We start from the raw sequence: 27,607 nt of genomic DNA on the forward strand, positions 1-27,607 counted from the left end.
CCTGGCGTTGCAGCGAAGGCCCACTCGCCTCTCGTCGATGGCACTTTCATTTTGGTCACTTGTCGTTCAGACGATTGATTTCGGTTACTGTCGTGTGGTGCTTTCCTCTTTCTCTGCTTTTCCTTCTCTTCCGGACCGCCCCTCCCCCACATACACACATACCCATTCTTTCGTCTCCTCGCGGCTTCACTGCGCCATGTCTGGGGATGTGTGCGAGCGTTCCACCCTGCCGTTTTCCTTTTTGTCTTCAATCCTAAACGCACACATGCTGCTCGGTCTCTCTGGGTTCAGAGGCATATGGCGGTGATCTTCGGTTACGGTGGCGCACCTTTTTTTTCGTTCTCGTCTGTTTCTCCCTTAGTTCGTGACTTTCTACGCCCTCCTCTCTCTCTCTCGCTCTCTCCCTCTCTCGACGCCCGAATTCAATCTGCCCACCGATTCGATTACTGTTGCGTTCGCCCTCTTTCTCTGATGTGCTTTTATCATCTCCCCTTTTCCTCTGTCTCGCTCTGTTTGCGCGCGTGTGGGGTCGGGGAGGGGGACAGGAGGAGGAGGGGATTCGCATCACAAAAAGTGCGCCGCCAACTTCCATTTTTCTCATCTCTACCTTTTTTCCACGCCTTCTTCGTGGCTTCCTCCTCTATTGATGAAAGGCATCTGATGTTGCACGTTCGCTGTCCGTGTTGTCCTCTGACCGGGTAGTCGGAAGGAAAATGGTGTCTGCTCGTCACCGTTGTCAGTTGACGTGCGTGTGCCTTTGTTCTTTACTCCTCCTCTCCCGCGCGCCTCCTCTCTGTGTATATGCGCGCTCTGTTTTCTTTTTCCTTCGCATTTCTTTTCGGTGTGTGCGCGTCGTCGCACCCCCATCAACAAGGGTTGTAGGGGCAGCTCGAAAGCACGCTGCACTAACCAGCGAGGCAAACGACCAAAGTAAAAGAGTTATGCAATCTATGCATTTCCACTTGCCGTTAGCAACGCGACAAGGGGCGAACGCGTCTCTCTTTCTCTCTCTGGGTTAACTTCTCGGTGAACATTCTCATCTTTTCTGCGTACGCGTCGCGCATGGAGCGATGACGACGTCACGGACTTCGCTTGGGTGGCCTCAGGCCGCGTGCGTGAGTGTTTTCATGAGGCATTGGTGTGTCCCTCCCTCTCTCTCTCTCCTTTTTTGTCGCTGCTATTGGTCATTGCTGTCTAGTCTCTTTCTTTGCACTTGCGAAGCACCCACATCTTTGTCCTCTGCTCGAGACGCGACATACGCCTTCGTACACGTCTCAGGCACGCAAAGGGAAAAGAAACGAGGGGAGGTAAAGGCGAGATGAGACGAGCGAACACATTGTCGAGCATTGTTGCCTTGGCTTATGTCGTTTAAAGGATGATAACCACACACCCTTCCCTTCCACCACCTCCATTGCGCCTCCTCTCCCTGCACTGAACGGTCCCCCGCAGATTCATCGTGCTCTTCCGATGTGTGTGCCGCGCTTTCTTCCAGGTCCCACATGAGGGTGATGTCACTCTTTTGTAGCCCCTCCTTCGTCGTCTCCTTTGCTGTTGGCGCCGCGACGATTCGGGTATAGCCGCACAGCGCGCTCTAGTCGCAGACTACCTGCCGGACTCAACGATGCGTTACATAATGTCAATCCTTGCCCGAGATGCGTTCTCTCTCTCTCGCTATCTCTTCGTCCTTCTGCCTTCCTGCAGCTCAAGTTGGCCTGGCATTCCCTCTCCTCTTCTTTTTTTTTCGCCTGCTTGTCATTGGTCTTCGCTGTTGACGTGACGTTGAAGCAGATTACCACGACGCCTCCGCACCCGCCCCGATACACAATCGCGCCTGACATCGGCTGTCAGGTTGTTTTTCGTTCCTCTTTCGTACTCTCTTAGACAACATCATGAACCGGGCAGGCTTCGACAAGTACATCACCGTCTTCAGCCCCGAGGGCTCACTCTACCAGGTGGAATACGCGTTCAAAGCAGTCACGTACCCTGGCTTGCTGACGGTTGCTATCCGCTGCAAGGATGCCGCTCTGGTCGTGACGCAGCACCAGATCCCCGACCGCCTCATGCGCCCCGACTCGGTGACGGCACTCTATGAGGTGACGCCGGGTATCGGCTGCTGCATGACCGGCCGCGCCCCCGACGGGCGTGCGGTCGTGCAGCGCGCGCGGGAGGAAGCGTCGGATTATCACTACCGCTACGGCGTGCCAATTCCCATTGCGCTATTGGCGAAGCGTATGGGTGACAAGGCGCAGGTGCGCACGCAACAGGCCGGTTTACGGCCGATGGGCGTGGTGAGCACCTTTATTGGCATGGACCGGAGTGACGTGGATGGCTCGCTAAGGCCACAGATTTACACCGTCGACCCGGCCGGCTGGATCGGCGGGCATATCGCCTGCGCCGTTGGCAAGAAGCAGGTGGAGGCAATGGCCTTTCTAGAGAAGCGTCACAAGGGCGTTGAGTTTGACAAGCTGACGCAGAAGGATGCTGCAATGATCGCACTGGCAGCGCTGCAGAGCGCGATTGGCACGGCGGTCAAGACGAAGGAGGTGGAGGTCGGCCGCTGCACCGCGGCCAACCCAAACTTTCAGCTTGTGCCTAGCACTGAGGTGGAGGAGTGGCTGACAGCCGTGGCCGAAGCGGATTGAGCGACGCGCGGACGGTCCCTTCGACCTGCGCCAGCGCCGCTATTCTCTTTTTCCGTTGTGGTTGCCGTTGCTTTTCCCCTTCACTCCTCGTCGGACCCGCAGTCGCGCGAGCAACTTCGTCTCACCTTCGACCCTTGTATACGTAGATGCGGAGCGCTATGCGCGTCCGACAGCCGTGAGTTGCGCGCGGGAGGTATCGTGTTGGTTTCACGTGGTTCTTACCCTTTACGTCCGCAGGAGAGAGGCAGAGGAAGAGGAGAATATACCGTACGGCTGCTTCGTTTTTCCTTTTTTTTTCATTTCCCCGTGTGAGGCGCTCAGAGGCAGAGACTCACGCACACCCACACGTGCGCTCCGGCGTCGCCTTCCAACGAAGCGAGCGATTGGCCAGCGTGCCATTTGCCCGAGGTGCATCGCCGTCTTATGTTCATTCATCGACGACTTTTTTATTTCATTCTGTTCTCCTCTCCTTCGTGATGTCTCCTGATCGGCGCCTTTTTTTTTCGCTGGTGTCGTGGCTTGTGTGCGCGCGCTGACAAGTGCGCATTGTTGCAGTGATGGGAGTGATGGCGAACCCGTGTGAGAGATGCCAAAGTGATAGGTGCGAAGCGTCACGGATGACGGTCTTTGCGGGCCTTGATGCGAGTACGGCCTGCGGCGTGGAACGCAGCAACGAGAGGCCGAGACCGTTTGTGGACTGACCAGAAGGGGGCTGATGTGATGGCGGCGGTTTGAAGCAAGAGGTGGAAGAGGGAAAATGGATGGAGCGTTGGTTTCGCAGCACATCAGCCCATCATGACATGAGTAGGAGTAAGATGGGGTGAAAAGGGCTTACGAGCGCAAAAGCGTCGATACCTTAGGATAAATCAGGTGGCGCCGCTGCCAGGGATAGGGGATACCCACACGTCCGTCACCTGCACTATTGCTGCTCGACCCTCCCCTTACTCGCACTCTGGCATCACCCCTCGATTGCACTTTTCGTCTGAAAAATCTTTTTTCTTTTCCTTCTACTGTTGTGCGGCTTCTTTTCCACGAATGCATATACTGAGCGAAACATAAAAAAAACTGCCAAACGCGCACAGTATCCCAAAAGGTACTCAAGGAAGCGACAGCCGCTACCAACACCGTGTGGCTCTCGCAGATGTGTAACGCTGTTTTGGACATTGTGAATGGGGCGAGCGATGTAAAAGCTTGCGTGGCCTTATTCGTGCTTCTGCCCTGCTCGTCAGCGTTGTTGGACCGTACCTTTGCCGCGAACATTTACCCGAGCACAGTGGATCCTCAGCGCTGCGGGGTGCCGTGATCGGCACAGACACAACATGCCTATCCTTTTCTTCTCTCTTTCTCTCTCGTCGACATGGCGGCTTCCCCCCCTCCCCCGTTCCTTTCCCAACTCCTCTCTTCTGTGCGTAACCTTTGCTCTTTTGGAGGGATTGCCTTGGTCGCGGGCCCATTTTTTCCTCTTGTCTTTTTTTTCTTTCGTTTAAGCTGCGACTGCACTTTCTGCCAGTGCTGTGCGCAAGGTGTTCTCAACGGAAAAAAAAGAGGAGCGGCTTGTCACCATTTCAAAGCTGGTGCATTACTGTTTTTTGCTTACAGAGATTCGTCCCCACCCTTTCTCTGGCCTCTCCACTCTACGCCTGCTGTTGCCATCGCCAACGCTTCCGCGATTCACTCGCAATATCGTAGCCCATTTTCTTCATCTTTTAGTGGCGGTTCTCCTCCCCGATAATGCTGAAAGAGTGGTTGCGCGGCTCGTCGAGCGAGGCGGAGAAGCCTCTGGAAGAGAAGAAGCCCGTGCCGCGTATGGTGGTAGATGCTGAGAAGCCTCTGGAGACGCGTGAGAGCGCCGCGAGCAGGCGCCGTGATGCGTATGAGAAGAAGCTCGCGGACTCGGCGAAGGAGGGACCGCCGCATCCAAGCAAGATGGTCACCTACGATGGCCTTTTCCGGAAGGCCCAAAGTATCCTCCTGGAGGGTAATGGCAACGAAGTTCAGGAGGGCATCACGCTCAACATTGCCCGCAACGCACAGAATGCGATGATCTCGACAAAGTGGGCGCTTTCGAACCCGCAGATGTCGCACTGGGAGGTGAATCTTCAGATGAACGGCTTCAGCGATATTGTGGCAGCCTCGTGGAACACATTGAACCGCTATCAACTCATGTACCAGCGCGTCTCCAGCACGGGTGCTATGCTTGTGACGCAGTTCATGGCGCAGAAACAGGGTGGTATGTCACAGGGAACCGTGTTCGCTATGATGCAGTATCCGTGGCGCTTTGGCGGCTGCACGCAGGTGCAATACGTGAAGGACCAATCTCTGAACCTGAGCCATGTGCAGCGTCTTATCCGCGGCGTCCACGTTGGCACCAGCCTCACCCTGGAGCCTGCGACGCACAGCTCTCACCTCTCGCACGCCATTTCCCTCATGACCGCGAAGAGAGACGCGGGATTCCTGGCCGAGATGACGCCGAGCAAGGGAACATGGAAGATTGCGGCGACCGCATTCGACTGGGGAACGAACATGGACGCCGCGATGGAGTTGGAGTTCATGGAGGGCCGCGACGGCATGAGGAGTGCTCTGAACGTAGGCTGCCGGAAGAGCTTCGTCGGCGGGGCGCAGCTGACGGCTTCGCTGTTAGGCTTCAACTTGGCCAAGGTGAATCTGGAGCTGCCTTTCGGCGGCGAGGTTCCCGGGGCCAATCAGCTCCGCCTCACCTTTAACTGCCAGTATGACATCCACGCTGGCGCAGTGAAGCAGGGCCTCATCTTCACAGCTTAACTCACGCGGTGCTTTCTCTCTTGGCTTTTACTTTTTGCCCCTGCCGCCTCCCTTTGACGTTGTGTTTGCCCTCTCCAGACTAGTGTCTCTCGTATGAGTAAAGAGATATGTTTTTTGTTTTTTTTTCCGTCTCGGCGTAGACGAGGGGCGCTGCTGCCGTAATTTGACCGCCTCTGACAAGCCTTTTTTCGAGGCGGGTGGGCCCACAAGATAAGCGCCAGACGCGTACTCCAGTGAACTGCATGCGTGTAGGGGAGGGACGGGCGGGGGAGGGGGAGCGGCAGGAGCTACAGGAGGAGATATGCGTGGGCCATTTGTTCCCGTCTGAGCACCGCGAACAGGGCAGCGCCTTTCTTTGTGCCCTCTCCTCTCTTCCTTCTTTGTGTACGGCTCGTCATCATCGCATGATTGGCGCTACCCCCGGACTGGGTGCTCTTGGTTCGTGCGTTGAAGTAAGCTCGCGTATGAGGTGCACGGCGGCAGGGATGATGGTGGTGGCGTGCGCGGTCAAACACAGATGCGCATCTCTCTCTCTATATATACACACATGGATACATGGGACCCTTGGGGCATGCGTGGGGACTGCCTTCCTCTAGTGGCCTCACATCTGGAACTCTACACGTTTGTCACCGTTACACTGGCCGCCACCCTATCCCTGGCTTGCCTCCTCCTCGCTGAAGCCCCTCCTCCGCTATGGCGTGGGCATCGCCTTTTGAAGTTAACTAACTGAGCGAAAAAAAGTGGGGCGGCAGAAAAGGACACGGGGAGCACGTGAGATGTGTTGGCCGACGCGTCGCCGAGGGTCTCACGTCTTCGCAGCGCCCCTGTCCGCTTTCTAAAACGAGAAGAAAAATATCCTTTCGCCGTTAAGAAGAAAAGCGCGTCAGAACTGATTGTACCTCGGCCACTGGACGACAGCACGACAGGGGAAAGCGCCCGAGGTGGGGGAATAGGCAACACGACGGTGCAGTATTGGATCTTTGCGCGAGGGCAGTCTTGCAAAAAAAAAGGCGCACGCTGACTCTGTGCCCGGCCCGGTGCCTGCCGCTGTCTGTCTGCGAGCCTACGCCGAAAGCACGTTTGCGTGCTGCCTTTGGCTTCGCGAAGGAGCGCGGTGTCTGCGGAGCCGAGCGCTGATGCATTGGCAAATCCCCGCTCGTCTGTTCCTCACCAGTCGCTGCTCGACATGTTGCATACCTGTGGTGCTTTTTCCGCCTCTCGGGTGACTGCTCTATGGGGCCCCCTGCACCGTTTTCAGTTTCCCCTCCCTTTTCTGTACTCCCGGCTCTCTCCCTCGTAGTCAACATCGCCTTCCTGCGCCTTCCCCAACCCGCGCCCCTCGCGCCACTCGGGGAGGGGAAACATTGCGACAGTCGACAGGGACAAGAGCACTGACGCTTTTGTAGACGTTTTTTCGTCGTGTTCGCTATGCGCGACACCTCCGTTTTTCTGAACGCGTTGATTTTTTCAAACGAACCCATTGAGTACATCCCATACTGAGTTTGGCGGCGATGTCGCGCAACTTCTCGGTGCCGTTCGCCGCGCCGGACGATGACAAGCACTATAAGATGTGCAAGAAGATCGCGCAGCTCACCAAGGTGATTTACACCTTGAACAACCGATCCGAGGACCATGAGCAGCGCACAGAGTGGCTGCAACAGGCACATAGGCAGGAAATAGCGCAGCTCTGCCAGGAGTATGAGGCGCAGCTTGCGCGCCTTCAGCAGCAAGTCTCTGCCTTGCAGGCGGATAAGATGCACATCGCGGCGTCGTTGGAGAAGTTCCAGAGAGAGCACCTGCAGTGGGCGCAGGAGGAATTCAAGACGCGCCTTGCCGCTCTCTCGAAGCAGGTCAGCGAGCAGGAGTCGAAATATGATAGCGCACTGCGGGAGGAGAAGCAGCGAATGGCAGCCGAGCTGGCGGCGGAGACGAAGCGAGCGCGAGAGAGCAAGGATGCCGAACTGGGGAACCTCGTACGTGAGTACAATGACAAGTACAAGACCATGCTCGCCGAACAGCTGGACTCGCGGGATGCGCTGGAGGCAGCACTCAAGAGCGAGTGGGGGAGTAGAGTAGAGGCACTGCAGGCGGAGCTGGCCGCGGCGCAGGGCGACATGAATGCGCAGCTGCAGTCCAAGTCTAAGCTGCTGCAGGAGGCGTTGCAGCGATGCGCAACGCTGTCCAGTGAGAAGGACCGATCCGCCGCTTCGCTTGATAAGGCTCACCTGCAGTTGCAGACGCTGCGGACGCAACTGGGGCGCACCGAGGAGGAGTTCGCGGCCGAGCGGCGTCGTCGTGCAACCGTCGACGAGCTCGAAGCCCAGCTAGAGGCGAAAATGGCGTCCATGGAGTCCGCGCAAGATGTCCTCCTAAGAGAACGCGCTGAGATACAGCAGTCACTCGCAGCTGAGAGGGCGTTGAACGCGCGGCAAGCGGCTGAGCTGCAAGCACTGGAGAACGAGAAAGCCTGTCTCGCGACCGCAAAGGAGGCCCTAGTCCTGGAGCTGGAGGAGTGCAAAGCTGCCCTCGCCACCAGCCAGGCACAGCACGACGCCTCGGAGTCGCTGCTCCGTGACCTACATTCCTCCTCGGCTACTCAAGCCTGCTCGCTGAGTGAGGCCACGCTGAAGCTGGACGAGGCGAAGCAGCGCATCGCCTTCCTCGAGGAGGCGGCTGAAGTGGCCCAGAGCAAGCACCTCGAGGAGGCTGCGCAGGCGCAACAGCGCTTCGAGAGGGCGCTTCATGAGGCGGCAGAGGCAGCGCGCGTTTCCCAGGCGGAACACGAGGAGGAGTTGCGCAACGCGCGTGCGTCGTTGCTGTCGAACTCGTCCTTGGCGCAACAAGAACTGACGGAGGCTCACAGGAAAGCAGCTGAGGAACTTATGCGGCAGCACGAGACCGGGATCCGACAGCTACAGGCGGAGTTGGCTGCTGCGCAAGAGCAGCTTCAAAGTCTTTCGACTGAGGTGGAGGTGGCAACTTCGCACGTTTCCGCCTTGAGGGCTCAGTGCGCGGAGCAAGAAGCGCTGCTTCAAAAGCACTCCGAGGAGAGCGTGAGGGAGCGCCTGGAGTTAGAGCAGCAGCTCCAACAACTGCAGCGCGAAGTTGAGGCTGCTAGAAACAACGGAGCAGCGGAGGCGACTGCTCAGGCGACCGCCCTGGAGCGAGCACAGACAGAGTACGCTGCCGCCTGCGCTGCAGCAGATGCTGCGCACGCGAAGGCGCTGCGTGAGGCAGAAGAGAGGAGCGCTGCGCAGCTCACCAGCGTTTCTCGGGAGCACGCGCGACTGCTGCAGGCGATGCAGGAGCAGCACGCGGCTCTCATGCAGCGAGCGAAGGAAGACTCAGCGGCACAGGCCATCTTGATGAACCGCAGCGTCGACACACGGCTTGCTGCCCAGCAGCGGGATCATGCCGAAAAGCTCGCTGCGGTGCGTTCGGCGGCGGCCGCCGCGGAGGAGCAACTCCGCAGCCGCATCTCAGAGCTGGAGGCGCAGCTGCATGAGGCTCTTAGCGAGAAATCCGCACTTCAAGCGACCAGCAGTGAGGCTCTTCAGAAGCGGCAGGCGAACCTGGAGGAGTTGCAGGCGGCCATGACTAAGGCTCAGGCGGATGCAGCTGCTGCGCTCGATCGTGCGCGCCGAGATGCAGACATGCAGCGGTGCAACGAGGTGAACGCGCTGGAGGCGCTGCGTCAGCAGCAGGTCGCCGCTGAGCGACAGCGCTATGAGAACGCCGTGGCAGCACACAAGGAGGAGATGACGTTAGTGGAGGCGCGTGCTGGGAGGCGTGTGACAGCGATGGAAGCCCGCCTGCAGGAGACTGTGGCAGTCTCCGAAGAGATGCGGGCAAAGGCCATACAGGAGCTTGAAGCGCGGCTCAACGCTATGTATCAGCTGCAGGAGCGCGAGCTCACCTCTGCGCACGACGCCGAGCGCCGCCTGCTGCAGGGCACCATTGATGCAGCGGAAGCCAAGGTGAAGGAGCTGATTTCCACGGTGGCCATGAAAACAGAGTCGTTAGAGGGGCTCACCGCCCAGCGCGACCAATTACTGGAGGACCTCGCGGAGGCGAGGCGCAGGGGCGAGGCCGCTGTGGTTGCCGAGCGAAACCGCCGTGCGGCAGATCTGGAGCAGCTGCACCTTACTCATGAGAAGGAACTAAACGCGCTCGGCGTCACGCACAAGGGCATCGTGGACGATTTTGCTCGCCAGCAGGCCGAGGAGCGGGGTGCGCACCAGGCTCTTGTGGAGCAACTGCAGGGCACGATAGAGGAGCTCCAGTACAAGTACAACTACCGCGAATCCAGGCCAGAGGATGTCGGGCTCATCAACAAGCTCCTGCAGGAGGTGAAGGAGAAGGAGCTGGCTTTGAGCAAGGCCCATAAGGACATGCGCTTGTACAAATTGGAGCTCATCAACAGAGAGGAGAACTACAACAAAATTTTTGGCCGACACCCATCCGTGGCGGACTACTCTGACGTGGCGCAGACGGCCGCGAAGAGTCAGCCCTCGCTTCCCGGTATCGGCGCCACGTGGAAACACTCGTCGCGGTAGTGACTCGCGCGTTTCTATGTAGTGGTCATTGTGCGTGTGTGTGTGTGTGTGACTGCATGTATGTGTCTGTATGTTGTTGTTTTCTCAAAGTGCCCCATGCCGTGGTGTGCTGCACGGCCGTTTCCTCTCTCTCTTTACCGCTTGGCTTTCATGCCTGTGGCGTGTGCATGCCTTCCCCCTCTTACCTTTCCACACTCGTGCCGCCGCACCGCTGAACTCGATCATTTCGCTGACCATATGTGTGTGTCTGCCGTTCGCGGCAGCGCTGTGATCTCATTGGCTCACGTTCTGAGAGAGGAGGACGTATGCTAGAGAGCTGAGGATGCTGTGGCGGCAGAGTGCGATTCTCATGTATATCACATGCCTGCAGAGGGGCACGTGCGTTTTTCTTTCGCTCCTCTTCATTCTCTGAGAGCCAGGCCCTAGATCTGTCGCTACCGGGTGCTAATGGCCTCTTCTTTTTTTATTTTGTATCACAAGTGACCGCGTCCACGAACACAGAGGCTTGAGGACGCAAGGGCGAGATCCCGTCGAGAAGAGGAACAGATGGGCCGGCGCACACCAACGCTGCACATCGGAAGAAGAAGCAAAGAAGATGCCGACCTATCAAAGGCCATTTGGGGTGGGGGTGGAAACTGCTGAAAGTGGCCGCCCCTCTTCTCTTTTTTTCGCTGGTCCCCGGCGAGGAGAGGACAATGGTGCAAGTGCAAAGAAACATCGCATTCATCTATACGGGCAGATAGGCGTCACGGGGCGCGCTCGGCACAATGCGTTGCTTTGATGACTTCTTTCTAGTTACTCGGAGGAAGGAGCGCCCCCCTCCCCCCACCCCTCCTCCTTAGCGACACCCCTGTGCCTATGGAGTGTCTCTCGCCAATGCCCCCGTTCCTCCCCACGACTTTCTTCCTTTGCCGCTCTCCCCCCTCTCTGTCTGTAGATATATATATTCTGCTTTCTGGTGCCCTTCGCTAACGTGCAGCTTCCTCTTACATTCCGGTGCTGCCCCCGCCTTTCTTCACCGTATCGATCTCCCCCTCCGTTTGCTCTTCTTTTTTAATTTATTTCCCACTTGCTCTCCACCATCTCTCCCCCTGGCGTACTCGTTCCTCCAAGAACTCCTCATCTACACCGACACACACGCTTCGAAAAGGGAGTAATGGTCAACGCACTCGCGGAGGAGCTGAAGGCGCGCGGCAACGAAGCCTTCGCGGCTAAGCGCTTTGAGGACGCCATTGTGCTCTATGACAAGGCCATCGAAATGGACTCGACGAACTTCGTCTATTACAACAACCGCGCCGCGGCATATCACGAGCTGAAGAACTACACAAAGGCGATTGAGGATGCGAACGCGTCTATAGCTATCGAGAACAACGCCAAGGCGCATGCACGCATTGGGGCCGCGCTATGGGCCCAAATGAAGTACCGCGAGGCGAAAGAGGAGCTCGAAATGGCAGCGGCACTTGAGCCCTCGAAAACGTCCATCAAGGAAAGCATTCAAGCCCTGGAGCAGCTCATCAACCCCATCGGCTCCACCTCTGCTTACGCGCACCGCCGCGGCGTGCCGCACCCGTATGAGTACGCCCGCGCGGCGGCGGCAGCTAATGCGGCCGTGCCGACGTTCGGCGGCGAGTTTGTGTCGGTGGAGACGGGCACCATCGGCCTCGTTCTTGATGCCGCTGTCGTAGCCTTGGCGGCACTCCAGGTGTTGGCGTCGTTGTTTGCGCCCTCCATGGCCAACACTCTCTGGACCTACATTCTGCTGATCACCATGGGCCAGCAGGCCTTGGTGATGCGCGTGCGCAACCTCCTGCAGCTCAAGATGGACGTCCTGAACTCATGGATGACGCACTTCTCCTCGCTGTTATTTCTTTTGTGCTTCTTTGCCCAGCTTACTCGCGTGCAGCCGATTATTTTCATGCCGATCTTTATGGCTGGCTACAGCATGCTTGACGTTGTGCACAAGCAGCAGAAAGTCGCCACCCTGATGGGTCCCCTGTACCGGTTCATTGCCCCGTACGTGAAGCAGGCCGATGAGGCGAAAGACGCCATTCGCATCTTCGCCGCTACCGTCGAGGCCCTGCTGCTGTTCACAGTCATGTTCAGCGGTGGTGCCTTTTTCACCCCGGCGTACCTCCAGTACGCAAAGTGCCGCTACAATTGCGACGGCTACGTGAGGCTCGCATTTAAGGGCCTCCGAATGAATGCCACCCGCATGACTACCAGCTCCTTCATGCCGCGGGTGGTCGACAAGTATGCCCAGAAGTTCTTCGACCTCCTTCATAACATCGCCTGCCAGCCGGTTTAAGCACGGAGGACGGCTACATCTAAGTGCCTCTCGGCATCCGTGGGCTCACGGGAGTTCGCGCCCACCACCAATGCAGTGGGCAACGAGGAGTAAGCAAGCGCCATAGGCAATGACGCGGCTTCTGCTTCTTCAGCCCAGGGAAGGTTGGCTTTGTTGTTGTAAAAGCAGACGTTTGTAAGTCTCTCTCTCTCGCCGAGTGTGTGTGTGTGCGACGTACGGTTTGCCGCTTTCATGAATTCGCTTTGTGCCGGTCGTCTTCTCCGTCAAGCGCATGGGCGATCATGGAGGAGCGCCGCGGCACCTACGAGCTGACAAGGCGAAAAAAAACACAACGACAAGGGCAGTGCAGCAAGCCGCGACGTTTTTCACGGCCAAGTGCCGAGGTGAGGGGGGAAGGGAGGGGGAGGAGGAGGGGGCTCGAGCTTCTCCGATTCCTTTTTTTTCGTTCTTCGCGGGCCATTGGTACCCTAAACCCCTCTCACATATCACTCTGTGCAGTCAAGCATATGGGCTGCTTCCCACAGCCCGCACGCGTGACGTCTTTCCCGCGTCCCATCTCCACTGCCTCAACGCCTGTCACTCCCTCCTTTTCTGCCTGGCTCGAGTGCACCACAGACTCGCTGGTGCACCTGCCCTGCGCCGTCCGCCCTCTGCCTCCCTTCTTTTTTTATTGGAACGACTGTAGGCGCGCGCCTCTCTTCTCCTCCTCCTCCCTGTGAAACAGCTTCAGCGTGGGCGCCTGCTCGTTCACATCGGACCTCGCTTTCTTGGCGTGCCTCCAACTCAAACATTTGGTACAGAACCTCTTCAGCTTCCCTTTCGTGTGTGCGAGAACCAGACGCGTCCGCTGTCGCAAGTGAGCTTTATGCCTGCGTCATTCTTGTCCGCTCTGAAAACTCCTAACACTACCATGCAGCAGCAACAGCACCATGCAAACTTCGCTGAGGAGCGTGTCGTCGACCGCGGTGCCGCCTTCGCAGAGTATCAGCCACTCCACAACTCCGTCAACGCAGAGGCGGCGGGGCAGCCTTTACTGGAGGTGGAACGTCTTGCGGAGCACGGAATCGGGGCCGCAGACATCACCAAGCTGAAGCAGGCAGGAATCTTTACCGTTCCTGGCGTTCAGATGCAGTGCAGGAAAGACCTCACCCAGATAAAAGGTCTCTCCGAGGCTAAGGTGGACAAGATCATCGACGCTGCGCGGCGCGTGAGCGAGGTGGGCTTCATCACTGGTTCCAGTTACCTGCAGCAGCGCAGCACTGTTCTACGCATCTCCACCGGGAGCACGGCGCTCGATCAGCTCCTCGGCGGCGGCGGCATCGAGAGCCGCTCCATTACAGAGGCGTTCGGGGAGTTCCGCACGGGCAAGACGCAGATCGGGCACACTCTATGCGTGACCTGTCAGCTGCCTCTGGAGATGGGTGGTGGCAACGGAAAGGCGGTTTACGTGGACACGGAGGGCACCTTTCGCCCGGAGCGGATTCGGCCTATTGCGGAGCGCTTCGGGCTGGAGCCGGGCTCCGTGCTGGACAACATCCTTGTCGCTCGCGCCTACACACACGAGCATCAGGCCCACCTGCTCTCGCTGGTAGCGGCCAAGATGGCGGAGGATCAGTTCAGCCTGCTCATAGTTGACAGCATCACCGCTCTCTTCCGCGTCGACTTCTCTGGCCGTGGTGAGCTCGCGGAACGGCAGCAGAAGTTGGCGAAGATGCTGAGCCAGCTAATGAAAATTTCGGAAGAGTTCAATATTGCCGTGTACATCACCAACCAGGTGGTCTCCGACCCCGGTGGCGCCTCAATGTTTGTGGCGGACCCAAAGAAGCCTGTCGGTGGCCACATCCTCGCCCATGCCTCGACGACGCGACTTTCCCTGCGTAAGGGTCGTGGCGATCAACGCGTTTGCAAAATATTCGATAGCCCATCGTTACCGGAGCTCGAGTGCGTCTACAGTATTTCAGAGCAGGGGATCACTGATGCGGTGGAGTGAGGCCCATATAAGGTACGACGGGCGAAACGTAGGGAAACCCTTCTTTCTACCCCGGCGCTTCGTGCCTCGGCGCCCTGGGCACCTCCCGGGTTAAGACCGCGTGCAGGCGAGCCCCGGCAGCGCATCGCTGATGTGCATGCGGAGCAGCCCGATGCACCATTCACGCGCCCACCCACCTACACAGATACACGGCTCGTTTCGAGCGGTGCTTTTGCTCTGCATTATTTTTCCCTTCAGCTGCTCTCACGTGCTGCTATTTGGTCTTTGCTTTCATGCGTACTCTTTTTTTTTCGCTTGCTTCTTGTGTGGATGTGAGTGTGGAAGGGTACGGAGGAAAGGGGCATGCTGATGTGTGCAACGGAGATAGTGACAAGAGTGACAACGACTGCATTCGTGCATTCCGTTGTTTCTTGTTCTCGATTTTTCCCCCTCAATGCGATATGATTAGCTGCTGTGCGCTCGTGCATTCTGTGCATGTGTGTGTGTGTGGGGGGGGTGCCGGTCAGTGGAGAGTCCCCGCGGTGCGGAGGGTGGCGTTGTGTGAGGAGGAGGAAGCCACGTGAGCCACGGCTGCAATGAGCGGCTCTTTTTTTCCACGCGCCGTTTCGCCGTCGCTCTTCTTCAGCTTTTTGCTCTGCCCACAGATACGACAGAAATGCACCTGCTCGCTGGGAAGCACATCGACTTCGCAGCTGACCGCACAGAGCGAGAGCTCAGCAATCGCCGGCTTAGCTGTTCAAGTCGCACGTCAACTGACTGCCTCGGCTCATCTCACTCATGCTCCCCTTTTTTATATCCTCATGTGCTGCATCGTTTTCTTGTACACCATTCTTACGGCTTTACTGACGTCACTTCTCACCCACGCCCACTCCCTCAACACCGTTGAGGTAAAAGAGGCTGACTCAAAGAAAAGAGGGCAATTGTGTGGCCGCGCACCGTTGTGCCTGGGCAGCGCCGTTTTTTTTTCTCTGAAGGACACAGACGAAATCGAATTCGTCGTCACCACTCGATATCGGCCGTCTCTCTCTCTCTCTTTTCGTTTCCTTCACGCTCTTCTTTGTGCCGCTCTTCGAGATACGCCTCTCAATCCCTCTTTCAAAAGTTTTTTTCTTCATTGCTCGCGGCAGCGATTAGGTTCCGTCGCCATGATGCGATCAGCGGAGAAGCAGCAGAGCGTTAAGGCCATGCACATGAACCGTGATCGGATCAAAGAGAGAATTCATGAAAAGCATGAACAGCAGCGGCAGCGGGCGCGAGATGGCCGGCTCAGTGCATTGCGCAAGTTGGACGTCGATGAGACACCCGAGAACGCCTGGTGCGCAGGGGCTTGTGAGGCCGCTGTGACGAGTCATCCAGAGGCTTGCTCTAGCTCCACACACGTGCCTGACAGTCCGCAACGCTACAGCCACGACGGAACTGTGACTGTACCGGCAGTGCAGGATTGGTCTGACATTGGCCACGAGTTCGGCGTCAACATCGACGACGCGGACGTGATGGAGTACTTACTTGCTCTTGAGGAAGAGATTCGGCAAGAGCAGTACTTTCAGTTTTATGATCAAACAAATGGCAACGAATGGGAAGACTACTTCCGCTCTCTTATGTGCTGACGGGAGGCTTGCCAGCGCATGCGCGCCGTCGAATCGGACCTGCGCCAGTACCAATGGCACTCTTCATGCGCTCGGAGACGCACATGGAATGAGGCGTGTACAGTACCTGTGCAAACGTGAAGACGCGTGCGCGTGTGATCCTGCCTCCAAAGACATCTTTCCTCTTCTCCCTCTTGTCTCCTTTGGGTGACGTTTTTCTCTGTTCTTCATGGTGAGGCGTACGTGAGTTGCTCTCTTCTTCTCGTATCCTATCCATCGCTTTTTTTATCTCGTGCGTGCGTGTATACGAGAGTCTCCGCTGCTTCACGAAGGCGTCGAATACAAGGTGGAGAGAGAGGACACATCAAGTCCGCTCGCCATTCTTTTTGTGTGCTCTTGTGTGCGTGCGCCATACCCGGACGACCCTCTGCCGTGCGGCGCCTTTCCCTCTCAGCATCCCTCGTGAACCCCCTTGTGTATGACGCGGTTCGTGGGTGCACCTGCATGCTTCCGTCCCCTCTGACTTCTTTGCGAGCTGTGGGGCGGTCTATTTGGCGCACGCGGGATTCAGCGACTCCCGCTGCATCGGTTTCTCTGTATTTCGATGGTCATCTGTGCATCCACTGTCGCGCCTCTCTCCGAAAAAAATGTGCGGTCTCCATCCTGTCACCCTTCACATCGCGCGTCTGAGTTGGTGTGCTGCACTCGCTGACGACAGCGAAGAGGGAGGGTTTCAGTGACAGCTGCTGCCCGTCTCCCATTCCCACACCACACATTCCGGCAGACACGGCACTAATGAAAAGGGAAGACGACGGCAAGACGTGTGCCACACAAACGCCTCATGTGCCGTGCCCGAACCGCAGTCCTCCACCCGTTACATCGCCGCACGATCCTCAAGGAACGCCCGTTTCCACCTCTGTGACGCATTTGTCTCTGCCGATACCATCCAAGCCCTCTCTGTGTTTCTTTTCCTTTTCGGTATCTTCACGCTTGCTCCCTCTGGGCTCACGCCCTCCCCTGGCATTAGTCCTGACTCACGCGCAGGCGACTTCCACCGCTAGACTCCGTCGAGCAATACGTTGAGGAAACGTAGAGGGGACGTTGCGCGCTCCGATGGAGATCGCGGAGACGACAAGGGAACGCATCCGGTACTTTTTCGTTCATCACAGCGAGCCGCCCGCTCCTCTATCGACCCACGATGGCACCGGTACACCCGCCCCGCATCCGACAAGCAGCGGCACAGCAGCGGGCGCAGCTGGTGGCCGCTCTGTTTTTATCCAAGAGGTGGACTGCATGAAGCTGCTCGACGTCTGCCCGGAGGTCGGCTGCGCGCTGCTGACGCAAACGACAGCGGTCATGGATGTGCTTCGAGTGGAGTGCGCGGCACTGTGCACGGAGGCTGGGCAGATTGGCATACTCAGCAGCAGCATCTCTATACGCCTCACGCACGTTCCAGTGGCGATGACAGGACTGCCGTCCGTGCCCCCCGCAGGTGGCCAGCTTGTCCAGCTGTGCGGGTCGATCATTCGCATGTCGACCAAGCGCGTGGTGCCATACGCATCGCGGCTCATGTGCCCGCGATGCCGTGAAACTACCGAAATATTCACAAGCCCCTTTGACCGGACGGCAGAGGCAAAGGCGCAGTGCTCGCAGCCAGCCTGCAAGCACGAGCCGATGCAGGCGATAGGCCAGACTTGGATGGACTACGCCGAGTGTCGGCTGCAGCAGCGGTCCAACCAGTCGGGCCGCCTGCCTCGTAGCGTGCTCGTCACGCTGGACGATGAGCTTAGCATGAAGTGCTCAGTGGGCCAGTTTGTAGAGGTGGTGGGGCTCGCCTTTCCCAAATGGCGGCATGTTTTTCCTTCCAGCAGGCCCAACATCGAGCCGGCCATCTGGGCGGTTAACGTGCTTCCCATGGAAGCGTACCGTGGCGCGTCCACGACGACGAGCGGTGTCGTTGGGCTTCGTCGTCGCGGCGGCAAGACGGACAGGCCAAAGTTCAACCCAGAGCATTTCTTCACCTCGTTCTGCAAGAATAAGCGCAAGCGCGGCGTGACGCTGGCACGATCTGTGTGCCCGCACCTTTCGGGCCTCTTTGCCCCACGCGTAGCCGTGCTGCTCTCCGCTCTCGGTGGGGCCTCGACGCGAGGGAAAACTTCTATGCACGTGCGCAACACGATTCACTGCCTCTACGTTGGCGACCCCTCGACAGGCAAGACTCAGCTGCTGCGCTTTGCGGCGGCCATCGCGCCGCGCTGCACCTCGACGACCGGCATGGGCAGCACTTCCGCCGGCCTCACAGTCGCGGCCGCGAAGGAGCATGGTGAGTGGGTGCTCGAGCCTGGAGCGTTGGTGCTGAGTGATGGCGGCTCCTGCATCATCGACGAGCTCCGCACCGTCTCACCAGCGGATCGCGCCTCGCTGCACGAGGCAATGGAGCAGCAGACTATCTCTGTGGCAAAGGGTGGCCTGGTCACGAAGCTGCGCACCGCCTGCGCAGTCTTGTCAGCCTGCAATCCACCTTCCCGCCGTGGTGGTCGTACGGAGATCGGCGTTGGCGGCCCGCTGCTGAGCCGCTTTGACTTTATTTTTCTTCTCTGGGACACGCCCCAGCCGGATGTGGATGCCCGGATCGCATCACACATGCTGCGAGCAAATACTGGGACACAGACGGTGCTGGAGGAGGACGAGCTGACGGTGGACGAGATGGCGCGGTACCTATGGTGGGTGCGCACTCAATACGCCACCGCCGACGGCCCTCTTCTTTCTGACCCCGCCGCCGACCTCTTGGGCCGCTACTACGAAATTCAGCGGCAGCGCGGCTCCACTCCCGCTCTGGACGACGCGGTGCCAGTGACAGTGCGCTTCCTCGAGTCCCTCGTGCGCCTCGCACAGGCACACGCGAAGCTGCATCTGCAGACGGTGTGCACACTTGAGGACGCCGCGATGGCAGTCTTCCTTATGGAGCGCACCGCCTACAGCCTCAAGTGCCCGCTGGACGCTGTCGAGCCGGGCTTGTACAGCAGTTCACGGGAGCTGGACGAGGTGTTCCTTTCGGATGACCCCGAGGCGCTCGCGCGGCAGGAAGCGGTGCTGTCCGCCATCGTTGATGTCATGTTCCACTACCCGCTCTCTTCGGCGGACGTCTCTCACGGAGTCGAAGCGGGCAACGGCGAGGAGACAGCCTTGGCGGACCTTCCATTTATGCGGGCGATGCGAGTCGCTGACGCTTCGCAGAACGCGACTGCCTCTTTTTCCACCGGCGGCGGCGCAGGCGAGGACGACGTGACCGGCGGGACGTTGCTTGCTCAGCGGAAGGCACCATCATCCTGGCTGCAGGCCAAGACGCTCGCCGCCATCTCCAGCGCTGAGCGGCTGGCGGAGGAAGTCGGCAGGACTTCTCGTACAGCCTACAGCATCGCACGCTACGCCGATACCGGTATGGAGCTGGCTGCTAACAAGTCGCCCACCGGAGTGGCGACTGTGCTGCGCACTCAGCGTATGCGTCAGCTAACGTGTGGCGTAGAGGCTGCCGCGGGCCCCGACGAAGTTTCCTCAGTTGCTGCCTCTGAGACACGCGTTCGACCAACTGGTGCTGGGCAGGAGGAGCAACCGCAGTGCACAGGGCTCATGTCCTGGAAGAGGCCGGGCGGAGAGTGCGAGGATGAGCTGCTGCTGCTGCCAGACAGCGAACATCACTCCACCGCTTCCAGCGCACCGTCCTCGCAGCCCATGGCGGTTCGTCCATTGTCATCGCCGTCGTTGTACAGCTCCGAAGGCACACCACTGCCAAGCTCTCTCTTCCCAAACGGTACGCGAAAGCGATCTGCCGAGGACATCATGCACAGTCTTCGATTCCGCCCATGATGTGAGGCCATTGTGCGTCATTCTGGTGGATGGGCGCGCTTTGTCGCCCCTCGCCGCAAGCTCCCCTTACTCCCTCTTTCTGCCCTCTTCCTCCAGTACAACGCAAGGCTAAAGCTTCCTTGTGCAGAGGCTGGAGCCGCATGCTTGCCGGTAAAAGAATAGATTTGGCGCACTAAAGAGTGCACAACACTTGGCCACGACCTTGCTTTGACAGCATCACTGACGCTGATGCTGAATATCGTCTCCGTCGTGACTTGCGCGATGCCTTCCTCCGTCGTATCACCGGTCGTCAGCTCCGTTTTCAACGTCCGAAGCATATCTCTCCCCGTCTTCTTACCTCTGATTGCTCATTCCACTTTTTGCCCTTCCCGCTTCGGCTCCTTCCTGCGTCACGGCCGCGCCTCTCATCATGCACACATGCACACCCCTGGGGTTTCGCGATGTGCGTCGCCATTGCTGTACCCTTGTAGAGACACCTTGCAGATCGCTGTGGTGACCGAGATTCACAACTACATCTAATCCAAAAACAGTCATGCCCGCCCTCTCCTGACGAACCCTCTCCGTGCGCTCATACTACAGTGAGTGAGGGGGGTGAAATGGTCAGTGAATGGTGGCGGCAGACACTCAAACCGTGGTCCTAGTGCCTCCTCTTTCACACCTTCGCATCTTCGCTCTCCACCAACGGGTGAGTGTAAAAGACTCTGCGGAAACAAGCACGTGGTATGCGCACAGACACAAATACGCAGAGAGAGCACCGCACTCCATGTAGTGTTACTTCACTTCATCCCCTCTCCTTCACCCCGTAGGACCGATAGGAGACGGGAATATTCTGCATGCGACTGGGGGGCTTCATGACGCAGAGGGCGGAGGCTCCACACCGGCCTCGTTGCGCGTTGATAAGCGGCCTCCGGAAAGGGTGCTGTGCATGAGCTTCTCGTGTGTGGCCGAGCCTCGCGTGGCCCCGCATTAGCGGGGTCGAAATGCCGTTACACCGGCTATCAATCGTCCCCTTTCCGACTCCCTTCGACCCCGCCACAGACACATACACACACGCGCAAGCCTGCACGCTGCAGCGAATGGAATGAAGAGGGACGGCTTAGGCGTCTGAGTGTGCTGCGCCCGAATGCCGCAATCGTCCAGCTGCTGCATGAGAGGGTGCAGGCGCCCATGGACTGAATCCGCCGCCTCGGGTACCTCGCCTATAACGCTCGCTCTGAAGTCGTTTTCAGCAGATTCATGTGGGTCGCCTGCAGCTGCTGCAAGGGGAAGAAGCGGACGCTGAGGCGAGACGGGATGTGACACGCCTGAGAGGGCGTGGACTGACGTGCGGCGGAGAAGCGCCATCGTGCAGCGGTGCGCGCAGGAGCGGGTGAAGAGGCACTCTTCTGCGGCGTTTCCTCCGCGCTCAACGAGCAGAGTGCCGACGAGATGTCGTCGAAACCCGGGGCACGCAGCCTGTGCCGGCTCTATCTCGCACACTCTCTCTCCTTGTGTGAGTAGCATCGATCGTCGAGGGGGGCAGGCGCACCCCAGGCCGCGGCGCGGGCGAGCGCGGCAGCTTTAACGGCGAACGGCCTCTTGCTGGAGCTCTTCTCCGCCACACTGGCGCGTAGCGCGATGGACATGGCAGCGCAGCGCCAGCGGCCCGCCGCCTGACGGGCGCTTTATTGAGCGGGACTGGGGGGGCTCTGTCGCTTCTGGCGCCGTTTGCTCCACCGCAACTCGGATCGGGCACCGCTGGACGTCCACCCCATCCCAATCCTATGAATTGGTCCTGCTCAGCCCCTCGGTGTCGTATACGGCGCTTCGGCCCCTCCGCAGCGTTAGCGCGTTGTCGAGGAGAGGGCGCGATACGGGCGGGGCGTTATCCTTACAGCTCGCTGCGGGTGATGGATGGCCGATCTGCTGCGCGTTGTGCGAATGGGGTGAAGCGTAGTGCCCTGAGGTGATGCGAATGGTGATAGAGGCACTGCCCGCCCCCCTCCCATATTACGCCACGCGGCCTCCTGTGAATGGGAAGGCTGTCGTGTTGATGGGCCACACAAAGTTTGCAGGCACGTGCCGAGCAGTGCAGCCAGCGGTGGAGTCGGCGACGGAGTCAGCAGACTACTTCAGGGTCACTCTCAGCGAAGACAGCCGAGGTTGCCTCTACCTCCTCATCTTCGCTTGGTTGCTGTGATGCGGGCTCTACTCCCTCCACAGAACCTTTGTGCTCCGTGCTCGCTCCGTGGGAAAGCCCAGCAACCCCTACCCGTACCACAGGCAAAACAACCTCTGGTGGGGTGAGGGCCGATCCCTCACGACCGAAGCGCGGCTCGAGCGGTGCATCTCGACCGATGTGGGCGGTCGTGTGCTGGATGGCGGTACGCCGGAGCCATCGGGGACAGTGAGGACGTCTGCGCCACGCCCATGATGGGCGACGGGCGAGTGCGAATCAAGGGCGTCTCGCTTGGCTGCCAGTGATCCGCCTGTGTGGGGATCGGGAGCCACCCCCACGAGGATGCACGAGGTGAGGCCTGGCCTGATGAGGGCGGCTGTGAGGCGACCTGCGAGCCGGGGGTGGGCTGAGTATGAGGCAGGGACCACGTTCAGCTGACCGAGCCAGCGCGCTGTTGTAAGGGCTCGCCTACGGCTGCTTTGCATGAGGCGATGGGCCTGGGATGGGCCTGACAGAGCGGAGCCGCGCTTTCTTTTCTGTGGCAAGGGAGTCGCCGCGTAAACGGCAATCTTATTGGACGGTGTCGAAGGAGGAAGGGATGTTCAACTGCGCTGCTGTTCTCGGCTCATGGGGTATGGCATCCCTTATTTGTTCAGTGGCAGAGAGAGGGCGCCAGTCGTGCCGCATAGGAATAGAGAGTTGGACTCGGCGAAAGAAAAAGGGCGTCCTTCACCGCACACAAACGATTGACCTGCATGCAATATAAAGTCATCTCCATATGGCATTGCTGTGCACGCGGCGGGGTCTCGTTTCACCTTTTTTTTGAGTGCAAGGAACCTCTGCTCTGCTGCTTTTTTTTCGATGTGAACAACTTGTCTCGAAGTGAAGCGACTTTCATGTGCGCGCAGTAAACAACAAATATGCGACAGCGAACGCGTAATGGGCGAAACGTGCCGGTGTGCGAGGTGCGCATGGCCGCATCGAAATATCAAATCCGTGACCGCTTCACCTCCCCACGCGCACTCATTCATGGAAAAGTAAAGCGAATACCTGCCAGCAGATTGATGAGGCATGGCTGCGTGATGTGCAACCCAAGAGCCACGTGGGAGAGAGAAAGAGAGGCGCGCGAGGGTGTGCGTCTTTCGCTGCGGGCGCGGGGAGCCGCACCAAGTCTCTACTCTATCCTTGCCCTTGTCGTAAAGGGTAAGGTGCGTGTTGGACTGGCGCTATGATACACCCCTGGCGCTCGCTCAGTCGGAGGGGGTCGCGGCGCGCTTCCTCGTAAGACCATCTGTGTCTTCTCTCCTCTCCATGCGCAGCTTCCACTGCTTACGCTTCTCCAATATGCATTTTCTCTCCTGCTCACGTCCACGCCGCGGTTCGTGGGACCACCCCGCCCGCCTCTATATCCTCCCTTGGGATGCCGCCTCCGCCCGCCCCTCCCCCCAAACGTAATTACCCCGGGTATTCACACGATGCGTGGGCGTGCCTTTGCAGCGAGCCGACAAACGCACGTTCTACAGCATTAGCCGCACGCATCTGCTCGATTGCGACGACGGCGCCTGCGCTTGTAACAGTGAGCGTGCGCACGACACAATTGCCTATCATCTTCACCTCTTGTCTTCAAATTCTTTCCTCTCTTCCCATCCCCCCTAACTCAATTGGGCTGCATCTGTGTGCAACGTCTGCCACAACTCGTTCCGCAATTCTTTTCTCTCTGACATACACGCGCAACATCTGCAGCCGCCGGAGAATCGAAGTGGACTGACAGAGCGAGAAACGCTGCGGTGGACTTGTCTTCTCCCATCACTTTTAGTCATCTGCGCTCGCTGCCCGTTTCCGGCACTTTTGTATATTTCTTTCTTTTTTTCCTTTTGTGTTTGTATGTGTCTGTGTGCTGTAGGCCGCCTCTTCAATACATCTCGTGGGCTCCTCTCTACAGCATGAGTGAGAGCTGCTGCGCATGGTACGGGACAAGGTCAGATACATAAGCAGAAAAGAAAATAAGAAGACTAGAGAGAGGCCCGACAAGTCTTCCCATAAATATAACAAAACGAAAAGTCACTCAGATCGGCGTGTTTCGTTGTGAAGGGCAACGGTCGACTTTTTTGTGTGTGTGTGTTTTTGTGCCGAGGAGGCCATCGTTTTCGCGTGTACGGCCCACCTCTTTTTGTGTAATATTTGTATCTCTATTACTGTTATTCGCTTGCGGGTACGCTCACGTAGACGGTAAGAGGAAGGAGGAAGGAAAGAGGGTCCCGAGGCGTAATAAATTTTTTCGTGCATGGTGCAGCCTTGAAATAGTCGTCCAGAGATACTAACTGTCATCTCTTGTCTACTGTCGACGCAAGACGCTACTCACACCCCCTCCCTTACTCGCCCACTTTCGACTTAACACGCACGCCCTTGCGTGGGCTGCATCCGCCTTCCCACCTTCATCCCTCCCCCTCCCCTCTCCTCAAAGGTTTCTGTACGTTTGTTTTTATTTCTTTGCATTCTCACTTTTGCTTTCTTCTGACTTCTTTCAACTTTTATTTTTCTGGTAATTTCGACACCGTCACCCGCACGCCCACACACAAAGTGCTCGCCGGCAGGGTGCGCAGGGCACACACACACACGTAAAAAGGGGCAGAATTTTCTCTTGTCTTGTCCATAAGCGAAAGCAAGGAAGTTCTTTTGCGTGCCACCACGGCGAAGCTTAAAAGCAAAGCTGCACTGATCCGGCAGCTCTCTGCCATGATGAACGCGTCCGCGAACACGTTTCCGGCGCTCTCGGGTAGTTTCAAGCTGCCTCCTGTTACGGCCACTCCGGGCAATGCTGTGGCTCGCATGCCGGCCTGCGTCGTGCATCAATCACGCCCCTTGCCCCCGATAGCGCGCGACTTGGCTGTGCCGACGTCTTCATCGACGCCATCGCTGTACCCGCAGAGTCTGTGGTGGGATGCGCAGCAAGGCAAAGAGGACACAGACAAGATCACGCGCAAGAGCACTTACCGGGTGAGTGACTACCCGCCCATTATCGTGGGCAAGTACGTGACGGATCCCACAGGAAAGGACTTCTCCGACCCGCACTACGTCCCCACAGGGACTGCGGCGGTCTCTCGCTCGTCTTCGCGCACCGCGGCGAGGAGCGACGCGAGCGTGGGCGCGCTTAGCTGCGTGTCGAGCTCCGCGATGGGGTACTCCACCTGCACCACGACGTCCTCGCTTGCTCACGGATCTGAGGATGACGAGGAGAACCTGGCCCTGTGCGTCGCTGAAAAGCGGAAGCTGTTTACGGTGGTGATGCCCATCTACCCTTCCTCTGCTGCGAGCTTCTTCTTCCCGACGTCGTACGGTCAGTCTTCTCGCGACGTGGTGGACCGGCGAGGGTCACCAAGGAAAATCAACGAAGAGTTGCACCCCAACGACCGCGCTGATTTCGCGCTCTCCTTCGTCTCCGTGCGGGAGAATAACCTAAATCGCATGGGACTGTACAAGATTGGCCCCGGCGCTGTCGCCTTCAACGCTGTCATTAAGGCCTTCGAGGCGGGCGGACTTAGATACACTGACTCCAACAAGGACTTCAACATATTGTGGGCGAAGCGGGCCACCGTCTACACCCTATCCTCGCTGAACCCATACCAGAAGGTGAACCACTTTCCTGGTACGTGGGGTGTTGGCCGCAAGGATCGACTGGCCTATAACATTCGCCGCATGCAGCGCTACTTCGGCGACGATGCCTTTGACATTGTCCCCAAGTCCTTTCTCATTCCACAAGACGAAGCGGATCTGCGCCGAGATGCGGAGATGAACCCGGGCACCCCAGAGAAACCGCTCATCTACATTGTGAAGCCTGGGGCGTCCAGCTGTGGACGAGGAATTTATCTCTTCAAGGGCGTGCCACCCATTCCACGAGGCGTGGGGCGAGAGAAGGAGATGGTGTGCCAGCGGTACATTGGCAACCCCTTGCTCATCTTCGGCCGCAAGTTCGACCTGCGACTGTACTGCGTTGTCACCTCATTCGATCCGTTGCGGATTTACCTCTTTGATGAGGGCCTCGTGCGCTTCGCGGCCAAGAAGTACCGCGGCCCCGACCAGGACCTCGACAACATTCATGTGCACCTCACCAATTACTCTGTCAACAAAACGGCGGAGCTTAGCAAGGGAAGTAGCGGCAAGGACTACGAGAGCGATGACCCGCTTGACATCAAGTGGTGCCTCTCCGACTTCAAACGACACTTGGCGTCGCACCACCCCCTGGGGCTGGAGGCGTGGAACCGCATCCAGGCAGAGTGCGATGATGTTGTGGTGAAGACATTCCTCAGCATCGAGCACAACGTGGTGGAGGAGGTGACGCACAACTGCGCCGATAGCAGCGGGCGCAACTGCTTCGAGCTATTCGGGCTGGACTTGATGGCAGACGACAATCTCAAAGTGCGACTGCTGGAGGTTAACATCATGCCCTCGCTGGCGACAGGAAGTCCTCTCGACAAGGCTGTGAAGTGCCGTATGCTGTCGCATCTGCTAACGCTGGTTCGCGTCATTCCGTACCGCCGGGATAGCCAGCTGGACCCTAACAACGCCGAGGGCATCTACGTACCGCGCGGGATTCAGCGACAGGCGGGGGAGCGCACGTACAAATTTGGTAAGCACCCCCTTTCCAGCTCGCGCATCATGGAGCGGCCGCTGTTAGCGTCCTTCAACGACCCAACCAACGAGGACTCGCTCCTCTCAAAGGCCGAGGCGCTCACGTTGCGCGAGTACGAGGAGGAGCTGGAGTGCGCCGGCGGCTTTCGATGCATCTACCCCGTAGGCAGCACCGTTAATAGATACCTTCCCTTTTTTTTGCACGGTGTCAGGCGCAGCAACTACCTACTAGCGTCTGCGGCGGTGATCAAGTCGAAGCTGCCGCCAAACGAAAAGCTTTTCAAGTAATGGGGAAAGCGTCGACGCTCTTGCGGAGGAGGAGCTCCTGCCACATTTGTATGCGTTAATATGTGTGTGTGTGCATGTGTGTGTGTGGCGAGACACGCATGCGTGCAAGTGTCGTCTTCCTGATCCGGTCGTGCGATAGATGACGACCTGACGTCTCGACTAATGCGCGCTCTTCTTGCGTCATGTGAAATATGGTGAGTGCGCTGTGTTAGCACACTTCTCTGGGGACACTCAGTTTGTCGCGACTTGAGTGAGGCGCGCCCGAGGTACGGAACATCACACCCTCTACTCAGCACAGCCCCAGCAACAGCGGAGCCGATTCGTCGGCAACGACGCCTGTGGATATGTGAGTGAAGAGATGAGGCGTGAGGGGAGATGGAAGAGAGGAAGAGAGAGAGCGTGGCGTTTCTCTTTTTGCGCCGCGTCTCGGGTAGGCGTGGGTGTTGGAGTGCTGCTCGGGCACTCCCTCCCTCCCTCTTCTTTTCCATCGCTGCGATTCCCTTCTCCCGTGTGGCCGGTTGATGATCTCATTCTCCCCCTCCCTCATTCAGGGCAAGTCGCGATCGATGTGGTCGCGACGCACCTCTGCGCGCGGGTGACCGGCCATGATGTGTGGTTACTGTGAACCTTTTCTATGGGGATATATACATAGTTCTGCAGGCACTGTACCAGATCATGCTGCCATGTCGATAGCCTCTTTGCACGGCAACCTCTCAGCCCCCCTCTACGGCCTCTCCAGGTCTCTCTCTCTCTCCGCGATAGGCCCCCGCATTCGCTACCGCCTTTGGTGCTCGCCGCTCACAGA

The 27,607-nt window shown here is 58.3% G+C and overlaps 8 protein-coding genes across 8 annotated transcripts; all 8 read left to right on the forward strand.

Moving 5' to 3' along the window:
- Positions 1 to 1,889: 1,889 nt before the first annotated feature.
- Positions 1,890 to 2,642, forward strand: LSCM1_01246 (uncharacterized protein; the record flags this gene model as incomplete). Its single annotated transcript, XM_067318868.1, has 1 exon — positions 1,890 to 2,642. One exon carries the CDS (start codon positions 1,890 to 1,892, stop codon positions 2,640 to 2,642), a length of 753 nt encoding a protein of 250 aa, XP_067174973.1.
- A 1,731-nt stretch (positions 2,643 to 4,373) lies between these two features.
- LSCM1_01247 (uncharacterized protein) lies at positions 4,374 to 5,423 on the forward strand (the record flags this gene model as incomplete). The annotated part of the gene is made up of 1 exon (XM_067318869.1): positions 4,374 to 5,423. The coding sequence occupies one exon, from the start codon at positions 4,374 to 4,376 to the stop codon at positions 5,421 to 5,423; it is 1,050 nt and encodes a 349-aa protein (XP_067174974.1).
- A 1,511-nt stretch (positions 5,424 to 6,934) lies between these two features.
- On the forward strand, positions 6,935 to 9,979 carry LSCM1_01248 (uncharacterized protein; the record flags this gene model as incomplete). The annotated part of the gene is made up of 1 exon (XM_067318870.1): positions 6,935 to 9,979. The coding sequence occupies one exon, from the start codon at positions 6,935 to 6,937 to the stop codon at positions 9,977 to 9,979; it is 3,045 nt and encodes a 1,014-aa protein (XP_067174975.1).
- Positions 9,980 to 11,135: 1,156 nt separating this feature from the next.
- LSCM1_01249 (uncharacterized protein) lies at positions 11,136 to 12,284 on the forward strand (the record flags this gene model as incomplete). The annotated part of the gene is made up of 1 exon (XM_067318871.1): positions 11,136 to 12,284. The coding sequence occupies one exon, from the start codon at positions 11,136 to 11,138 to the stop codon at positions 12,282 to 12,284; it is 1,149 nt and encodes a 382-aa protein (XP_067174976.1).
- Positions 12,285 to 13,194: 910 nt separating this feature from the next.
- Positions 13,195 to 14,274, forward strand: LSCM1_01250 (uncharacterized protein; the record flags this gene model as incomplete). Its single annotated transcript, XM_067318872.1, has 1 exon — positions 13,195 to 14,274. One exon carries the CDS (start codon positions 13,195 to 13,197, stop codon positions 14,272 to 14,274), a length of 1,080 nt encoding a protein of 359 aa, XP_067174977.1.
- A 1,145-nt stretch (positions 14,275 to 15,419) lies between these two features.
- LSCM1_01251 (uncharacterized protein) lies at positions 15,420 to 15,881 on the forward strand (the record flags this gene model as incomplete). The annotated part of the gene is made up of 1 exon (XM_067318873.1): positions 15,420 to 15,881. The coding sequence occupies one exon, from the start codon at positions 15,420 to 15,422 to the stop codon at positions 15,879 to 15,881; it is 462 nt and encodes a 153-aa protein (XP_067174978.1).
- A 1,092-nt stretch (positions 15,882 to 16,973) lies between these two features.
- LSCM1_01252 (uncharacterized protein) lies at positions 16,974 to 19,727 on the forward strand (the record flags this gene model as incomplete). Its single annotated transcript, XM_067318874.1, has 1 exon — positions 16,974 to 19,727. The coding sequence occupies one exon, from the start codon at positions 16,974 to 16,976 to the stop codon at positions 19,725 to 19,727; it is 2,754 nt and encodes a 917-aa protein (XP_067174979.1).
- A 4,897-nt stretch (positions 19,728 to 24,624) lies between these two features.
- LSCM1_01253 (uncharacterized protein) lies at positions 24,625 to 26,802 on the forward strand (the record flags this gene model as incomplete). Its single annotated transcript, XM_067318875.1, has 1 exon — positions 24,625 to 26,802. The coding sequence occupies one exon, from the start codon at positions 24,625 to 24,627 to the stop codon at positions 26,800 to 26,802; it is 2,178 nt and encodes a 725-aa protein (XP_067174980.1).
- Between the last annotated feature and the right edge of the window lie 805 nt (positions 26,803 to 27,607).

This window comes from Leishmania martiniquensis, chromosome 35 (genome assembly GCF_017916325.1).
Source record: "Leishmania martiniquensis isolate LSCM1 chromosome 35, whole genome shotgun sequence".
NCBI classification, from domain to species: Eukaryota; Euglenozoa; class Kinetoplastea; order Trypanosomatida; family Trypanosomatidae; genus Leishmania; species Leishmania martiniquensis.